Raw genomic sequence first — 17,430 nt, 5'->3', positions numbered from 1 at the left:
GCAATAATTCTCCAACAATGACTGTAATGGCCATACATAGTAGCCAACCAATGCATAATTTTATTACCCTCTAGTTTCTATGAACTCTTGGATGGATGCCACTTAAGTCCTGACAGTGTATCTGTCTATCTATATTTTGTTGTTATCATATAGATCCATTACAGTATACTAAATCAAGTTAACACAATGCTCGTAGTTAAAAATAGATTACCTTCAAATTACTATAAGATAATCAATAAGACAGTTTTAGAAAAAGCTAAAACATCATATTAATTGTAACGGTGAAATCCAATTCTCCTGTCTGGGGATCCAAATCTATGTGCATGAACAGCTAATTTCTAGAAAACGCAAGGGCACCACCATTCTCCCAAAAGTTCAAAACCTAAGATATCACTTCTGCTTCATCTATCAAATCAAAACATTTTTGACAGTTATATTTCTCAAAACTAGCCCATTCTATCCATCCCCGGTTAATACATTTCATGCAAACTGTTATTCAATTCAATAACATGCCTGGAACTGTAGGGAAAAGATATAGAATCCTTATCATCAAGAGGCACTTAAAATCTATGTGAAAAGACAAGGCACACACTAAATGCCCACTCAGTAGTAAAGAATTTTAAGAGAACTAGATGATGAGCTCATAAGAAAAGTTTAAGCTGGGCCTTGAAGGATGAGAAGGGTTTTAATAGACAAAGGAGGAGGCACTGTAAACAAGGGAAAATCGTGAGAATAAAAGGAGATGGAAATGAGTAAAATTTTCCTATAGAACTATTCCTCCTAAGATTGCATCAGTTTCCTGCCTTTCCCCCTAGAGCCTCCCACCCCCACCAGCCACAACATCTAGACACATACATACATATGAAGTAAAATCAGGTCGATAAAAACCTACAGTAATTCTCAATTGCCTCTCAAATTAAATTCAAACTCCTCAGCCTCTCTATTCTTTCTAAATCTTCCAATTGACTCTCCTCTACTACATTCACTTCTTGTTACTACTTGACTACCACTTCAGCCAAGGAAGTCTACTTGCTATTTACCTTCCTACAGAATGCTTAGGTTATAAGCACCCACTCGAGGAAATCTTCTGATTAATACTCTCCAACAATTATCATCCGAGGAGCTTACACCATTTTTTCCTTTATGGGTTAGGTCCTGTCTTATATTATAACCCGCAACTTCAACCACAACACATCTCCCCAATTCCTAACAAAGCATTGCATACACAATAAGCACTCACGTATTTAAATACGACATTTGCACAGCAACCTTAACAAAAAGCAGAACAAAAAGAATCGAAATGTATGGTTTTCTACAGTGCAGCTGTATAAGTGAGGCTCAGCAGTAATAAATAACACGACAGGAACACACATGATGGCCAGGATGCCAGCAGCTCTCCGTTCTGTGCATCCACAATCAAAGCACAAGCAACAATTCAACAACCTATAGATTCAGAAACAGACCTGTTTAAAACAACTCAGGGTTATAGCCGTTACACAAAAGATAATTTTATACATAATTTGTAAAAGGAATTGCCAGGTATAGGCAACTCTAGCTGAGTCATCATGTAAAAGAACATGTGCTGCCACTGCAAGATGCTATCTGCAATAAGACCTTCAAATATAACAGACTGGCCGGGCACAGTGGATCACGCCTGTAATCCCAACACTTTGGGAGGCTGAAGCTGGCAGATCACCTGAGGTCAGGAGTTCAAGACAGGCCTGGCCACCATGGTGAAACCCTGTCTCTACTAAAAATACAAAAAATTAGCCAGGCGTGGTGGTGGGCCTCCGTGATCCCAGCTACTTCGGAGGCTGAGGCAGAAGAATCGTTTGAACCCAGGAGGCAGAGGTTGCAGTGAGCCGAGATCGCACCACTGCACTCCAGCCTGGGTGACAAGGGCAAAACTCCGTCTCCCAAAAAAAAAAAAAAAACAGACAGACTAAAATCTTACCAAAATTATGAAAACACCCAACATTATAGAAGATAATTCAGAATGAAAAAAATGATAGCTGTGTCAAAGATAATTTCTCTAATCAAGTCACAGAGAACAACTTCTAAATTGATGTATCTATTAACTTAAAAAGATAAACACTGTTGAAAACAGTTACCAAGGTTACCAAAGATACTACCTTAACATTCTACTCTTTCACTGCTGCAAAACCAAAATAACCTGAGTTTCTTTAACCATTTTTCATAGAATGCCAACTACATCTATGATTCAGGCCCACAATGTACTAATGATGCATTTAAGCACTGTCAACAAGAACATAAGGAACAGACGCAAGATTCTACCACTACTGAATTGACAACAGGCATTTGACAGTAAGTTTAAATCTAGTTAAGACTTTAGATATCCTGAAATAAATTAAAATATGATCACTATGGCACATTTAGTTGAAATCAAGGGAACCTGCACAATCCCATTTTCATTCTTATTGGTAAAAACAGTAATAAATAAGTAAAGCAGCACCTTCCACTAGAAGAAACATAGAACCAGATGAGAACACATGGCCATTCAATGCATTCAAGAGGTAATCCCATGATTTATCTTAGTACTATCTCACTTCCTTGGTAGGGTACAACAATAAGCTTCCTGCTAACAGCAGGTTAGATACTAAATAGCATGGTTCCATCTCTCACTTTAGTTTTCCTTCTCAACATGCTCCTACTGCTTGGTACACTATCAGTAGCAATGACTGCTCTGCTACACACATAGGCAACTGGAAATCCGAGCCAAGGGCATCAGAGTTAAAGATGGCAAGAATCACAGCTGTGTAAGAGAGTACACTATCAACAAGAGTAGAATCAACCTGATTAATAAAGGGAAAGAACTTACTGTGACAACTGGGTACAGAGGTGAGCCCTGATCCCTGGGAAAAATGGGGTCCAAGGTCCAGTGGCAGCACATACTGGTCTCCCTAAAACTTTATGTGGGTAACTAGCTAGATTAGTATTGCAATAAAACTTACAAAAAGTCACTCAAATGTACATATATATACACTGAGTGTCTCTGAAAAGACAAGAAATTAGTTTCATTTGCTACCTCCAAGAGTGCTAACTGGAGGTATTCACTGTATCCATTCAAAAACCAAAAAATTTAGAAGCTGGGTGTGGTGGCACACACCTGTACTCCCAGCTACTCTGGAGGTGGAGGCAGAAGGATTGCTTGAGCCCAGGAGTATGAGTACAGCCTGGGCAACATAGCAAGACTCCATCTCTTAAAAAAATTTTTTTAAAGCAATGGATTTTTTTAAAAGGACATGTTTAAACTCTCAAAATTAACTACAAAAATTGTTAATAGATGTCATCATGAAAAGTGACTTCGGATCTTTGAGCAAACTACTAAATTTAGTTTTAGTTTCCTCACCAATAAAATGGAGATTAAGGGACAGCAGGATATGATCAATGGTTTTTTGATTGTGCTAAGGGCTGCTTTGATGGGTAGGTGCCCTCTGGGCACATTATCCCACTTTTATTTCTTTTCACTTCGACATTTGCTTTGAGGATATTCAGACTCAGGTTTTAATATCTATTAATACTTCATTACTAGCTTTGTGATCCCAAGAAAGCCACATAACCCTGAGTCCATGGTTTGTTTTTTAATTGATAAAATCAGAAATAATATCATCTATTTTGAAGAATTATTGTGAGAATTAACTAAGACCAATGATTTGAAGCTGTCAGTAGAGTGACCACACAGACTTTCAGTAAATGGTAGCTAAAATAAACTTAGCCATTTCCAGGTAGGTTACAAAACTGAATGTTGACAATGTAACTTGGGAACTTTTTCTAGATTTCTGTAACCCCACTGTCACCTACCTCTTAAGTTTACATCTACTTTCTCTAACTACATCATAAGTTCTGAGGGAAAGTCTTATGTTTTTGTATCTTTCAGAGATCCTAAACACAGTATGAATTTAAGGTCTGCCAGTTGAGCCTCACTTGTTCCCAGAATACATCTGCAACTTAGACAAAAAAAATTTTTAAACTAATCAAAAGCCCAGTGTAAGTAGTATCATGTAAATTCTATCACTTCTAATTACATTGAAAGAAAAGAGAATAGGATATTGAGGAAGAAATTTTGTAGCCTAGTTTTCACATCATTCCATATAGTGGCATCTTGTTTTAAACTATTTTATATTACAAATTTTACAGATTAAGACCCATTATCCACAATTCCTTGAAAATCAATTAACTTGCAAACACTTACCAGAATTTATCCAAAGTTAATCACAGCAGAAAAAAAGTCATGCGCCCTGTACTTTATAGGTGTTATTTTAAAATTGATGTAGTTTCTTGCAATAAGAATTTTTATGCTTTTTAATATAACTTGCTAAATAAAACAAATATTTTAACATAACGCAGACCAGCTAAAAGCAATTTCACCATTTTAAGTACATAAGCATTTCTAAACTTTTGACTTTATTCCATGTGAAAACCAACTTTAGTGTCTGAAATATCACACTATGTTTCTTTCTGGGTTTCTAGGAAGGGAAAATAACCACTAAAATTTTACTCACAGGATTGTACTGAAGAGCAGAGACGTAAGCTTGTACTGCCCCTTCCATGTCACCCGCTGCTACCAAGGCGGCTGCCAGGTTAATATAACCATCGATGAAATCAGGTTTGAGACGCAATGCATGTCGATAATGCTCAATTGCCTCCTGCAACTGCCCTCTTTCCTTGTACACATTCCCCAAATTCGAATAAGCTTCTGCCAGAAGGGGGTTCTGTTTAATTGCCAGAGTGCTAAAGTGAGCAGATCTGGAAAAGGTGAGAAGTGTTAATGCATGGGTATTCACATTACAGAAAAGAAGGTATGGCCCATATGCAACTCAAACAGTTTGAGACCTGCGCTATTGCTCATTATAAATACCTTATCTTTTAACTAGTGCATAGCCAGAAAATTTTGGAAAATCAAAGATTTTCAAAAGTGGAGGTATTCTAGATTTCAAAATGAAAAGCTTTTTCTTACTAAACAAAATTACTGGCTGGGTGCAGTGGCTCACGCCTGTAATCTCAGCACTTTGGGAGGATCACCTGAGGTCAGGAGTTCGAGACCAGCCTGGCCAACATGGTGAAACCCTGTCTCTACTAAAAATACAAAAAATTAGCCAGGCATGATGGCGGGCGCCTGTAATCTCAGCTACTCGGGAGGCTGAGGCAGGAGAATCGCTTGAGCCTGGGAGGCGGCGGTTGCAGTGAGTTGAGATTGCTCCACTGTACTCCGGCCTGGGTGACAAGAGTGAAACTCCATCTCAAAAAAAAAAAAAAAATTTTTTTTTTTAAATTCTAACTAGGGTCTTGTTACAAAACTACCACATTGGCTGGGCGTGGTGGCTCACGTCTGTAATTCCAGCACTTTGGGAGGCCAATGCTAGCAGATCACCTGAGGTCAGGAGTTCAAGACCAGCCTGACCAACATGGAGAAACCCCGTCTCTACTAAAAATACAAAAATGAGTTGGGCGTGGTGTTGCATGCCCGTAATCCTAGCTACTCGGGAGGCTGAGACAGGAGAATCTCTTGAACCTGGGAGGCAGAGGTTGTGGTGAGCCGAGATGGCGCCACTACACTCCAGCCTGGGCAACAAGAGCGAAACTCCATCACAAAAAAAAAAAAAAAAAAAAAAAAAAACCACACACATTGGAAATCACGATCATTAAGACGAAAAATGAAAAGCTATGTGCACGAGTCTCGTTTTCCATTTGTTAAGATTTGATGATGCACATCTTTAAGTGTCTAAATATGCCAGAATGACAATTATTAAAAGGACAAGAACACAAATTCTTCCCTTTTGATTAATTCAACTGATTAACTAAAAGCAACACACCATAACAACTTAACGAAACTTCAGGTATGCATCTCCTGCCACAGCATACATAACCACCATTTCTGAGCATTTCAGTCCCTCAAACTGACAGGTCTCATGAAAGGGAGACTGGATGCTCAGATATACATTGATAATAATTTATTACCTGAACAGAGTCTAGAAAGCAGCAGACCCAGGTAGAAAAATCTAGAAAAGGTCCCTAGTCATACTGATAATATAACCACCACCACAAAAGGAAGGAGAAAAACTGGCAGCTGGGCATGTCACAAGTGGGCAAGAGAGAGCAGATGTGCGTTGGCGGCTCAGTTGAAACCCGGTACTGGAAAAATTTCAAGTTCAAATATTTAAGTATCATTTTTCAAGCTCAGCACCCAGAGGCAGCAATCACGAGCAGGTACCCCCACATCTCCTACCTGTCCAGCCTTCGACACTGGAAGTGTATAGATGAAAGTAATAAAAGCACACCAGTATTGTCTGGCTCTTGTCTCCAGAGCTGCATGCAGTGTCTTTCAGCTGCCTCAAAATCTCCTGCCTGATATTCTCGATGTGCCAACTCAGCTAACCCTTGGAAGGAAAGCATACGTTTCGTTGGTTCTGGAGAATCATCAAAACATTTGAGGGAAGGAGGGGGGAAAACAAAAAGTTAGAAATGTAAACAAAAAAATGTAAAAATATGGTATATTTAACTTAAAAATGGAAATGCTTGAAACTATGTAAAGCACTAGAGTGTTCTGCACGTTATTTATATCTCCAAGTTAACATCAAGTGCAGAATTGACATTTTTAGAATTCACCCATTAATACTTTCCCAAACTAGAAAGGAATATTTACTTCCATATGAGATTACATTTTATGACCAAAAATACTTTGTACTTTTAAATTATAAATCATAGGTAGCATCTAAGGATTCACCGAACATCATTCCTTATATCTTAGTTTACATACAGAAACAAAATATTAAACGTGTGATTTGCAAGGTCACAAAGACTTAATAATACCAGAATAACATATTGGAAAACTTAATATTTTGTACCATATTTCAGGTTGGATTTGTGGAAGTGGAGTACTGGTAACAATCTACCAGTCTTAACCTCAGTAAGGACACCAGATGTGTTAACTCTTTAAATTCTATCAATGTGTTTGTATATTTCACAATTTAATTCTTTAAAAGGACAAGTAGAAACGAGCCTAAGGGAAAAACCAAAAAGTCAAAGTGCTATTTTTAAAACAGCTGATAAACAAGATGTTTGTCATTTGTCAACAGCCAAAATAGTTAAAGGGGTCATCAAACATTTTAAATAAAGACCCAAGATTTTACTGCTCCTCTACCATCCCAACTCACAAGGAGACTAAATTGGCTAAATCCCACCCACGTTGGTTTAGCACTAACATTTTCCAAAGAGCTCTGGTATTGACTAAAGGATTAAGACAGTGCAAACAAGCCTATATAAACCAGGCAGTTATCTGCAACTGCAATGGTCAAAACGTTGGGGAGGAGGGGGGATGGACGCTAAAATATAAGATATTTGATAAAGCGCAACATAACGAATAAATAAAAGCACTTTGCTGCAACTGACTTAATCCAGATACATCAAGATCTTTAAAGGATATAGCTAAAGCCCAAAGAGGGGAAAAAAACTGCTTGTCACAACTGTAAATACTTAAACTGGGAATTCGACCGTAGCACTTCACTAGCTGGTTGAAATGGGAAACCATGGACAAATTTTTTAATTCTACCAAGGTTAAGGTGACGAGTTCAAACTTGAGCCCAGCTCCCCAATCATTAGAGCTGATGAGTGTTCTCTGGATACTGAGGAAAGCAAAGTAAATTTCCTGACAGAATGCACAGCTGACCACCAACACAAAGAGCACTGAGACTGGCATCCACATCTGGGAGAGGTTATCTCTCTAATAGAAACTAAAATTACATTTTAGCTAAGTTTCTAGAACTTCCTAGCTCCTTGTTTTCACACATTACTTTGTCACTTTTCAATGCCGCTTATCTATTTTAACACTTGAAACGACAGCTTCCTCAAATAAAATAACACATTAAAAAGGGCAAGCTAGTACAGAATCTCAAACCTTTGAAAATCACGGTGGAGAAGTGGGGAGAGGGGCACGGACTAATTATTAATCCCACTCCCTACGATTACGGATAAGATGCTATGGACGATTCACCTACTACTTACAGCACAACTTCCAGAAACAGGAACTAAAACCCTCCACACATCTCAACTGAGAAACAACCAAAAAATAACCTCGCGGGAAACCTCAGAAGCGCAGCCCAATTCCCCACCCCCTTCCGCCCAAATCGACTCAATATGGAAAGGCAGCTGAAGGACACTCCTATAATTTGGTTGTTTTCGTATTTTTAGTACCAAATGCTCGCGACTGAATTGTCTAAAAGGGCAACCGCCTTGTACTTGTGCAGCTACACTCCAGTTGCTTTACAAACTCTTCAAGCAGGGATGGAAACTTAAAAAAATATTACACCCTGTGAATAAAGAGATGCTGGGCTAAAGAATGGGGATGGCAGACCCAGAGGCGGCGGCGGAGGAATACATCGAGAAAGTAACACAAAGCGAGAATTGGGCGGGCAGGGTGGTCAACGCCAAAGCAGCAGCGTCGGGGTGGTTTCTCCCCCAAGGATAGGAAGTGAACAGTAGGGCTGGCAACCTCGCGAAGGGAAGGGTGTGGTTCCCCGAGGACAGGGTGGGAAATCCAGGCTGAGGGCAGCGGTGGAATTGAGCGATGGCAAAGGAAACCCCTGGAAATTTCCAATCTAAACCGGGACCGCTCAACCGAAAGAACACCAGAAAGGCACTGCCTAGCGGGGTGCTGCTCAACGTCCCCTCTTCTCGAGGTGACTTGTGGCACCATCGACGAGCTTTTGCTCGTCCTCGGGTGATGCAAAGTGAGGATACGATTACATCGGAACGGCACCCCCGCCCTAGATTGGCAGAGAAGGACCAAATCTGGCTAAGGGGAAAAGGCTGGAGGGGGAGACGGAGGGAAAAAAGGAGAGGTGAAGAGCTGGAATTAGGGGAGAAAACCGCTGCAAAGGAGTGAAAGGGCAGGGATTCCAATGCAGTCCATTCCACGACATTCTAAGCGCGCACGTGTGATAGAAGCGCCCAGAGAGAGTGGAAAGCTACAACATTTACGAAATAAAAACAAAGCAAGCAAGGGAGCAAAAAGCAAGCAAAGCAGGAGGAGGAAATGTTCGGGAAGCGGACGACAGCGGAAAACCCGATCTACCACGAGAAGCTCAGCAATGTCACTGATGTAATGGGGATGGTTCGAGGTAAGGGAGGGAAGGAGTGATACAAGGTAGAGGACGGCGCGAGACCCCAAGGGGGCATCTGCCAAGGTAGAACGGGACACCGGTACCTGTGCTGTCGGCCACGTTGCCCACGGAAGACGCCATCTGGAGCTTCTCGAGGGAGAGCAAAAAAAGGTAACTGGTCCTGCTGCCGCCACTACCGGCAAGAACGTATTTGGAGGTAGTAGTACAAGGGCAGCAGCCGTAGCAATGCTCTGGAGGGCTTCAGCGGCGGCAGCAGTTACAGGCTTCGAACCCTGGGAACTCTAGTTGGCCATCTACCTAGTACGGTCTTGAAATGGCGGCGACGGCTCCTCGGCCGAAACAACACGGGCCGGAACTACTTTCTGTTACAATCAAGTGCCCGCGCGGAGGTAGCCGCGGTAACCAGCGCCGCCAACAAAATGACTTCAAGCTGCAAAGTCGAGATTCCATGTAGCCCTCCGCGCAGCGCCCATTGCGACAAACACCACGGTGGAGACGGCGCATGCGAGCAGCCCTGTCAACCCGACTCGCGGTTAGGGCACTCTCCCGGGCGGAAGCGGCTAAGTTTCTTAAGAGTGTAGCGGAAGGGTAAACACAAACAAACACACACACGGGGAGAATACATTTTTGCCACGGCGATAAAGAAGAGTCTGTTACTTAGCAGGTGGTGTCGTTTTAAACATAAACGCCAAAGGCGTCTAAAAAAGTTTGTCAACTTTATTCGTACAAAAACGGATGGTTACGACTCTCACGGATCAATTCCGATCCAGTCAATTCAGAAGATTGCCTCGCAAAGACAGCTGCTCCAAACGAGGAGCGAGAGGGTTCCGATTGAAGCCGTCTTCATTGTGACTCGGCCATCGATTTCGGCACTTCGATGAAAAAGACTGAAACTTTCACGGGGCCAGTTGAATGGAGACACCTCCAATGTTGACCGTATAGCCCGAAATTTCAAAATCGTTTTGGTATTCAGAAGACTCCTGCCCACAGTGATAGGGCAAATGCTTAATAACTCAGGGACATGCCGGGGGTTTGCACTCCGAAGGCAGCCATAAAAATGTTAAAGGTGATTCATGTTCGTCAAAATTCATGACTCTCCTCCGAGTTGTGACTTCATTTCAACCAACTAGCTCTGCGGATTGTCACAATCGGCGATTCCACTGAGCTCAAAGCAGATCAACAATGATAAATGAATTCACTTGCCATCTGCCTAAAACCACACGTCTAGATTTAGTCATGAATTGCCTCCACTTCCTTGAACAAATGGGTTCTTATGATCCTCCTGCAGTTTCAAGTCTACTGTTCAGACATTTTGTCACATTGGCATTTATACCTCACGTCTTGTTCTAGAAACGATTTAAGGTAACTTGCCACATCAGCAAGAAATTATTACAAGCCACTGGAGGCTACAAGTTGGATCTCTGAGAGCCTTTTTATTTCAAAAAGTCCTTGATCTAGGAAAGCAGGTCAATGAATTTCTTCAAAAAGTTTTTGCTAGCGGGGAGGGATAGCATTAGGAGATATACCTAATGTAAATGACAAGTTAATGGGTGCAGCACACCAACATGGCACATGTATACATATGTAACAAACCTGCACGTTGTGCACATGTACCCTAGAACTTAAAGTATAATAAAAAAGAAAAAAAAAGTTTTTGCTACCTAGCCCCTTCACTACATTTTTTGATAAACTAAATCCTCAAATTCTGCTTAAATTTCTTCGAAACAGTCAACAAACAATTAATTATGGAAATAAGCACAGAGAAAATTCATAATGCTAATTTCTTCCATCCCATAATCAAGAGTCACATCATGCAGTGAAAAAGACAAAGATCACTACACAAACTCCCTTGAAAATTGGACACCAACCTCTTGTAATTTGATTTAACTGGTAAAACCTCCCCCGCTCACACACACACCTACTACAAGTTCCCAATCTGTGATGAATAAACTCAGCTTTTCAACTTTTAGGAAAAGACTTCGCCGATTCCACTGGCAGATGTTTAGGCCTTGCTGATGAGCGGGTGCTAATTAACTAAAACTCTTTTTGTTGTTAAATGCAGGTCATGCTCGTACTTCTTCAGTCAATAAGTAACATTACTAGAGTCTCTATGTGCAAGGCACTGTGGGCGGCACAAAAATGAACAAAACAAATCCTCGCCCTCAAGGAACCTGAAGCCTAGTTAGGTATACACAAAAAGCTACTAGAGAGCAATACAGAAGACTATTTAGATGATAAAATATATTACTCTCTATGAATATCTAGGGAGGAAACAGGTAAGGTTGGAGGGGGTAAGGAACCAACTCCAGACGAGTTGATCTGGACATTGAAGGAAGTGCTTTTGTGTGCTTGTTGTTCACATTGATTTCTGGGTTTTTTTGTGTGGGCAATTTTAAATTTAGAACCAATTATAATTAAATCAGTTGAGTCTTCAACCCCAATCCCAAACTTTGCCACCCAATAACACCACTGATGTTGCATACTTTTCTGCTGCTGTGTAACAAAGTATCACAAATACAGCTGCTCAAAACAACACAACATTTCACAGCAGTAGCACCAGCGTTGGAGGAGACCCGGGCTCGTGGCTGGTGGCTACTGCTGTGCTGCTGCTGCTGAAAAAAAAATGGCTCCAAAGGTTAAATGAAGCTGAAGAAATACATAGATGTGAGAGGTGAAGCCCCCTGGACTTCCTGGGTCGGGTGGGGGCTTAAAGAACTTTTCTGTCTTACAAGAGGATTGTAAAATGCACCAATCAGCACTCTGTAGCTAGGATTGTAAAACGCACCCTCAGGCGGCTCTGTGGCTAGCTAGAGGTTTGTAAAATGCACCAATCAGTGCTCTGTAAAAACACACCAATCAGCGCTCTGTGGCTAGCTAGAGTTTTGTAAAATGGACCACTCAGCACTCTGTAAAATGGACCAATCAGCAGGACATGGGCAGGGACAAATAAGGGACTAAAAGCTGGCCACATCCCCGCCCCACCCCCTCACTCCCGCAGGCCAGCAGCAGCAACCCCCTCAGGTCCCCTTCCACGCTGTGGAAGCTGTGTTCTTTCACTCTTTACAATGAATCCTGCTGCTGCTCACTCTTTGGGTCCATGCCACCTTTAAGAGCTGTAACACTCACTGCAAAGGTCCGTGGCTTCATTCTTGAAGTAAGAGAGACCAGGAACCCACCGGAAGGAACCAACTCCAGACGAAGATGCAGCCGCACAGACTCTCCAGGGGTGTGGAGCTAATATTCCAGAGAGAAATTACTCCCCTGGATGAAGTAACCAGTCACAAAGACTAATTAAAATCGATCTTAACACCTTCCAGAAATCTTGTAACCTGAATAAAAGTAAAGAAGAAACTGATTTCATGGTAGTACAACTATCACTAGCTAGTGAATGTGGAAAAGATGATTTCTTATTTGGTAGCTGCACTGGTAAAGATATGGCCACCTGTGATATCAACAGTGAAAGATGAAAAAGGAAGAAAGGAAAAAACAGTGAAAGCCTAATGAGTACATTGAAAAGGCAGCTTTCTGCAAAACAAAAGCAGAACAGCAAGGGGAGCACACCCTATGGGAGTTCTGCCAGATGAGGATACTTTTTCTCTCAGCACCAACAGTCTTTAAAGATGTGAGAGCTTAAAGACCAATAAGGTCCACTTCCCTCCACAGTCCTCACTATAGTCCTCTCCTTGGCTTACAAACTAAGAAAACATGTATCAAAACAGAAATGAGACGATGAGACTCAAAGCCTTGGTTCTTTCTTCCAATCCAAGTCTGGCACGGATTTTCACTATCTTCAGCCTGAAACTTCATACAAAGAACAAAGTAAAGAGTTCAGAATTTCAGAGTGGAGACTTGCATCTTCACCTCGATGAACATGTGCCTGTACTTATTGGACTTATGCCTCAAGACTACATTCAGTATTCTGTGCCTTTAGATGAGAGGCTCTGTCCTTTGCAAGGGTGTCATGCTGTTGTCTGGACAGTTCTCCCATGGAAGTGAGAGGTGAAGCCAGCTGGACTTCTGGGTTGGGTGGGGACTTGGAGAAGTTTTCTATCTTACAAGAGGATTGTAAAATGCACCAATCAGCACTCTGTGTCTAGCTAAAGGATTCTAAAAGCACCAATCAGCACTCTGTAAAAACGCACTGGCCAGGTGTGGTGGCTCACGCCTGTAATACCAGCACTTTGAGAGGCTGAGGCAGGTAGATCACAAGATCAGGAGATCAAGACCATCCTGGCTAACACGGTCAAACCCCATCTCTACTAAAATACAAAAAATTAGCTGGGCGTGGTGGTGGGTGCCTGTAGTCCCAGCTACTCAGGAGGCTGAGGCAAGAGAATGGCGTGAACCCAGGAGGCAGAGGTTGCAGTGAGTCAAGATCGCACCACTGCACTCCAGCCTGGGTGACAGAGCAAGACTCTGTCTCAAAAAAAAAAAAAAAAAAAAAAAGCACCAATCAGCATTCTGTGTCTAGCTAAAGGATTGTAAATGCACCAATCAGCACTCTGTAAAAATGCACCAATCAGCGCTCTGTGTCTAGCTAAAGGATTGTAAATGCACCAGCACCCTGTAAAAACACACCAATCAGTGCTCTGTAAAATGGACCAATCAGCAGGACATGGGCGGGGACAAACAAGGGAATAAATGCTGGCCACCCCCCCAGCCAGCAGCAGCAACCTGCTTGGGTCCCCTTTCACGCTGTGGAAGCTTTGTTCTTTTGCTCTATCACAATAAATCTTGCTGCTGCTCACTCTTTGGCTCCATGCCACCTTTAAGAGCTATAACACCACGAAGGTCTGCGGCTTCATTCTTGAAGTCAGCGAGACTAAGAACCCACTGTAAGGAACCAACTCCGAACACAGAAGTTTCTGGGAATTCTATCCCCAAAGCTGAGAATCGGGCAGAGCAGGACCTGGTCATTGCCCTGGAGATCTTTGCGGATCCATCGCCGAATGGCTTGTTAATTGGCACCTGTAGGAGTTACAATGCAGAGCCCAAGAACAAGTCATGAAGACATTCCTGAAGACACTTTCATCATTACTACCTCCAATACAGAACAATCAAATCTAAAGGAACTTCTGTGGACTCACAGGTGCAGTTGTCCATGTGTCTGAAAGTATCCACTGTCATTTGAATTCTGATCCGACTCTCCTCCTGGGATGGCAAGAGTTGATGATTCTGTCCAAAGTAGTGACACTATGGTTGTGATAAGCCTTACAGAGGAGCTGAAAAAACTTGCAAAATAAGGATGGTGCTGGGGGCAGTCATACGCTGACAGGCAGAAGAGAAGTGAGCAAATGTGCTAGATGGTTTTTTTCTTGTCCCAGATAGCCCTAATGACCGTCATTTTTCAAGCTCAAGCTTTTGCTCCCATAGTAAACACTTCACACTAGAATTGAACACTCAAATGGCAGGTTTTGCTTTTATGAACAACCAGATGTAAAAGGACAATTAGTTGATCTAATTGAACATTCAACCAGGGACCCTGGAAAATAGAGTTTTTTCTTATTCAAGGTCTAGGTTGCCTGGATCTGCAATTTACCCCCTAAGACTGATCAATCCAATATTACAATTCATACAGGATTTGTTCTTTGCAGCACCCATGTCATTTGTTTTATGTCAGCATACCAGAATAGACTTATTTCAAAAACTGTCTTTGCCAAACAAAATGAAGGCTTATTGACAGGGGAAACATTGCTAAAAGATTATGAAAACCCTGCGTCTTGCACTTTGGAATCAAGAAAAAGAGACTGAAATACAGTTTTACAAACTTTCATTGCTATCAATTTTGATGCCATAACTGTTTCAGTTTTATGTGTAAAAGAGTAATCAATTTGTTGAGAGGTAGGAAAGTGTTGGCAAGGTGTCTTGAGTTTATTTTTGTCCTTTAAAAAGTAAAGTCTTGAGTTTTTAGAACTGTGAATTATCTTTATCAATTTCCAAATAATTACAATAGGAATTCTCAGATTCTCCTTGATCTGCCACAACTCCTCCTCCACTGCTACCGCCACTTCTTTGCTGCTATCCACTATTATTTTTATGTATTGAAAGCACATTTCATATTTATTCAATCTCAAGTAAAGTTGAATGAAATTTTTATTTCGTTTTTTTTTTTTTTTTTTTTTTTTTTTGAGACGGACTTTGGCTCTTGTTGCCCAGGCTGGAGTGCAGTGGCACGATCTCACCTCACTGCAACCTCCACCTCCTGGGTTCAAACGATTCTCCTGCCTCAGGGTCCTGAGTAGCTGGGATTACAGGCATGTGCCACCACGCCCAGCTAATTTTTGTATTTTTAGTAGGGATGGGGTTTCACTATGTTGGCCAAGCTGGTTTCGAACTCCTAACCTCAGGTGATCTGCCTGCCTCAGCCTCCCAAAGTGCTGGGATTACAGGTGTGAGCCACCTCGCCTGGCCTGAATGAAATTTTTCGAATGAAAATTGTTGTCTTTATTTTTGAGACATGGTCTCACCCCGTCACCCAGGCTAGAGTGCAGTAACACGATCACAGGGCATGATGGTGTTTGGTAGGAGGATCACAGTGGGAGGATCCTGGGCTCAAGTGATCCTCCCACCATGAGCCAACACACCCAGCTAATTTTTTTTTTTTTTTTTTTTTTTTAGTAGAGACCGAATTTCACTATGTTGCCCAGGCTAGTCTTGAACTCCTGGCCTTACATGATCCTCCTGCCCTGGCCTCTCAAAGTGCTGGGGATTACAGGCATCGTGGGTCATGCCTGGCCTAAAAATTGTTGTCTCTTCAAATGGCCCATTTTCAAAAGCTAGTGTTGAAGAGACATACCTGTGATAAAACACAGAATTTACGTATACCTTGTAAATTAGATTAAGTATTTTTAATCTTACACTTTAGAAAGATTTAGAATTATGCTTTGATATAATCTTAGACAAGAGAACACAGATCCACAACATATCTTTTAGAACATCATTTTCCAAATTATTTTAAGGTTGCACTAATTTTTTGGTTGTGAAAAGTTGAATTTTTCTGTTGCCTTCATTTTCATCTGTGGTTTGTCCTCTTTTTAAATGGTCTTGCACATAAAAATCTTAAAGAAATTTATCCCACCAATATAGACATTGTTGCTTTTTCTGTTATTAAACTCTGCTATACATTGTCATAACATATAAAGACAACTAGAACTATTATTTTTTAAAGTATTAGATGATCTTAGATTCCTATGATAGTATTTTTTGTATTATCTGTATTTTCCTTTGGTAAATGTTTTATCTTGATCTTGTTAGATTAGTAAACATTATCTTGGTTAGAACTTGATTATACAATTGGTTCTCGTAAGAGATCGTATTATCTTGCAACATTAAAATTTTTATAAAGTTTGAATTGATTTGAATAAAACATTGTTTAAAAAAGAAAAAGAAAGCATTGTTTTGAAGTTGGATTTATATTTTTCTTGAATGCAGTCACTATTAAATATGCTACATTTGACCCCTGCCCTCCCCACTTCGCACAAAAAAAGACTCTGCCAGATTTATGGGAGTCTTATGGCATACCATATATACTGCCATTTAAAAAATAGTTCTTTTGAGGGGGAGCACGGTGCCTCACACCTGTAATCCTAGCATTTTGGGTGGCCAAAGTGGGAGGATCACTTGAGCCTAGGAGTTTGACACCAGCCTGGACAACATGGTGAAACCCCATCTCTACAAAAAAAAAAATACAAAAATTAGCTGGGTGTGGTGACGCCTGCCTGTGGGCCCAGCTACTCAGGAGGCTGAGGTGAGAGAATCACCTGAGCCCAGGGAGGTGGAGTTTGCAGTGAGCCAAGATCACACCACTGCATTCCAGCCTGGGCGACCAAGCAAGACCCTGTCTCAAAAAAAAAGAAAGTTTTTTGTTTATTTTTATTTTACCTAAGTCTCAAGTAATTTGGAACCATTAATCTTTTTATTCTCTGAATCAGTAGTCATTGGAGGTGGTTATCCCCAATAGTTTTCAGTTATTGTGAAATGCAGTGTGTGTATTCATTGCACAATGCTGTAATGTAGTGTTTTTGTATTGCCTTGTCCAGAAGATGTTTCCAGTTACACAGCTTTAAAGGAAAATGCTTCCATCTCACATACAACATGTAATTCAAGGTGTTTCTTCCTTTGTCTTTTACAGTTTTCCTATCTCTACCCTCATTTAAACACAGAGATAGGGCGGGGAGTGGTGGCTCACGCCTGTAATCCCAGCACTTTGAGAGGCCGAGGCAGGCGGGTCACCTGAGGTCAGGGGTTCGAGATGGTCCTGGCCAACATGGTGAAGCCCCCTTTTTATTAA

General features: G+C 41.3%; 1 protein-coding gene across 2 annotated transcripts in view; it reads right to left on the bottom strand.

Annotated features, from left to right (window-relative positions):
• The window catches only part of OGT (O-linked N-acetylglucosamine (GlcNAc) transferase), a 42,408-nt gene extending 32,916 nt beyond the window's left edge, over positions 1 to 9,492 (bottom strand). Inside the window, exons 1-3 of one of the 2 annotated variants that reach the window (XM_050776310.1) lie at positions 9,224 to 9,492; positions 6,248 to 6,428; positions 4,524 to 4,767 (exon numbers count right to left, since the gene is read on the bottom strand). In XM_050776310.1, coding sequence (XP_050632267.1) covers positions 4,524 to 4,767; positions 6,248 to 6,428; positions 9,224 to 9,260 — 462 coding nt within the window. In that variant the 5' untranslated portion in view covers positions 9,261 to 9,492. The remainder of the gene's footprint in view (positions 1 to 4,523; positions 4,768 to 6,247; positions 6,429 to 9,223) is intronic. The other variant, XM_050776312.1, reaches the window with a different exon arrangement.
• Between the last annotated feature and the right edge of the window lie 7,938 nt (positions 9,493 to 17,430).

The sequence above is a fragment of the Macaca thibetana genome, chromosome X (genome assembly GCF_024542745.1).
Source record: "Macaca thibetana thibetana isolate TM-01 chromosome X, ASM2454274v1, whole genome shotgun sequence".
Lineage (NCBI taxonomy): Eukaryota > Metazoa > Chordata > Mammalia > Primates > Cercopithecidae > Macaca > Macaca thibetana.
The sequence above is the reverse complement of the archived record's forward strand: the minus strand, read 5'-3'. Positions and strand labels throughout refer to the sequence as shown.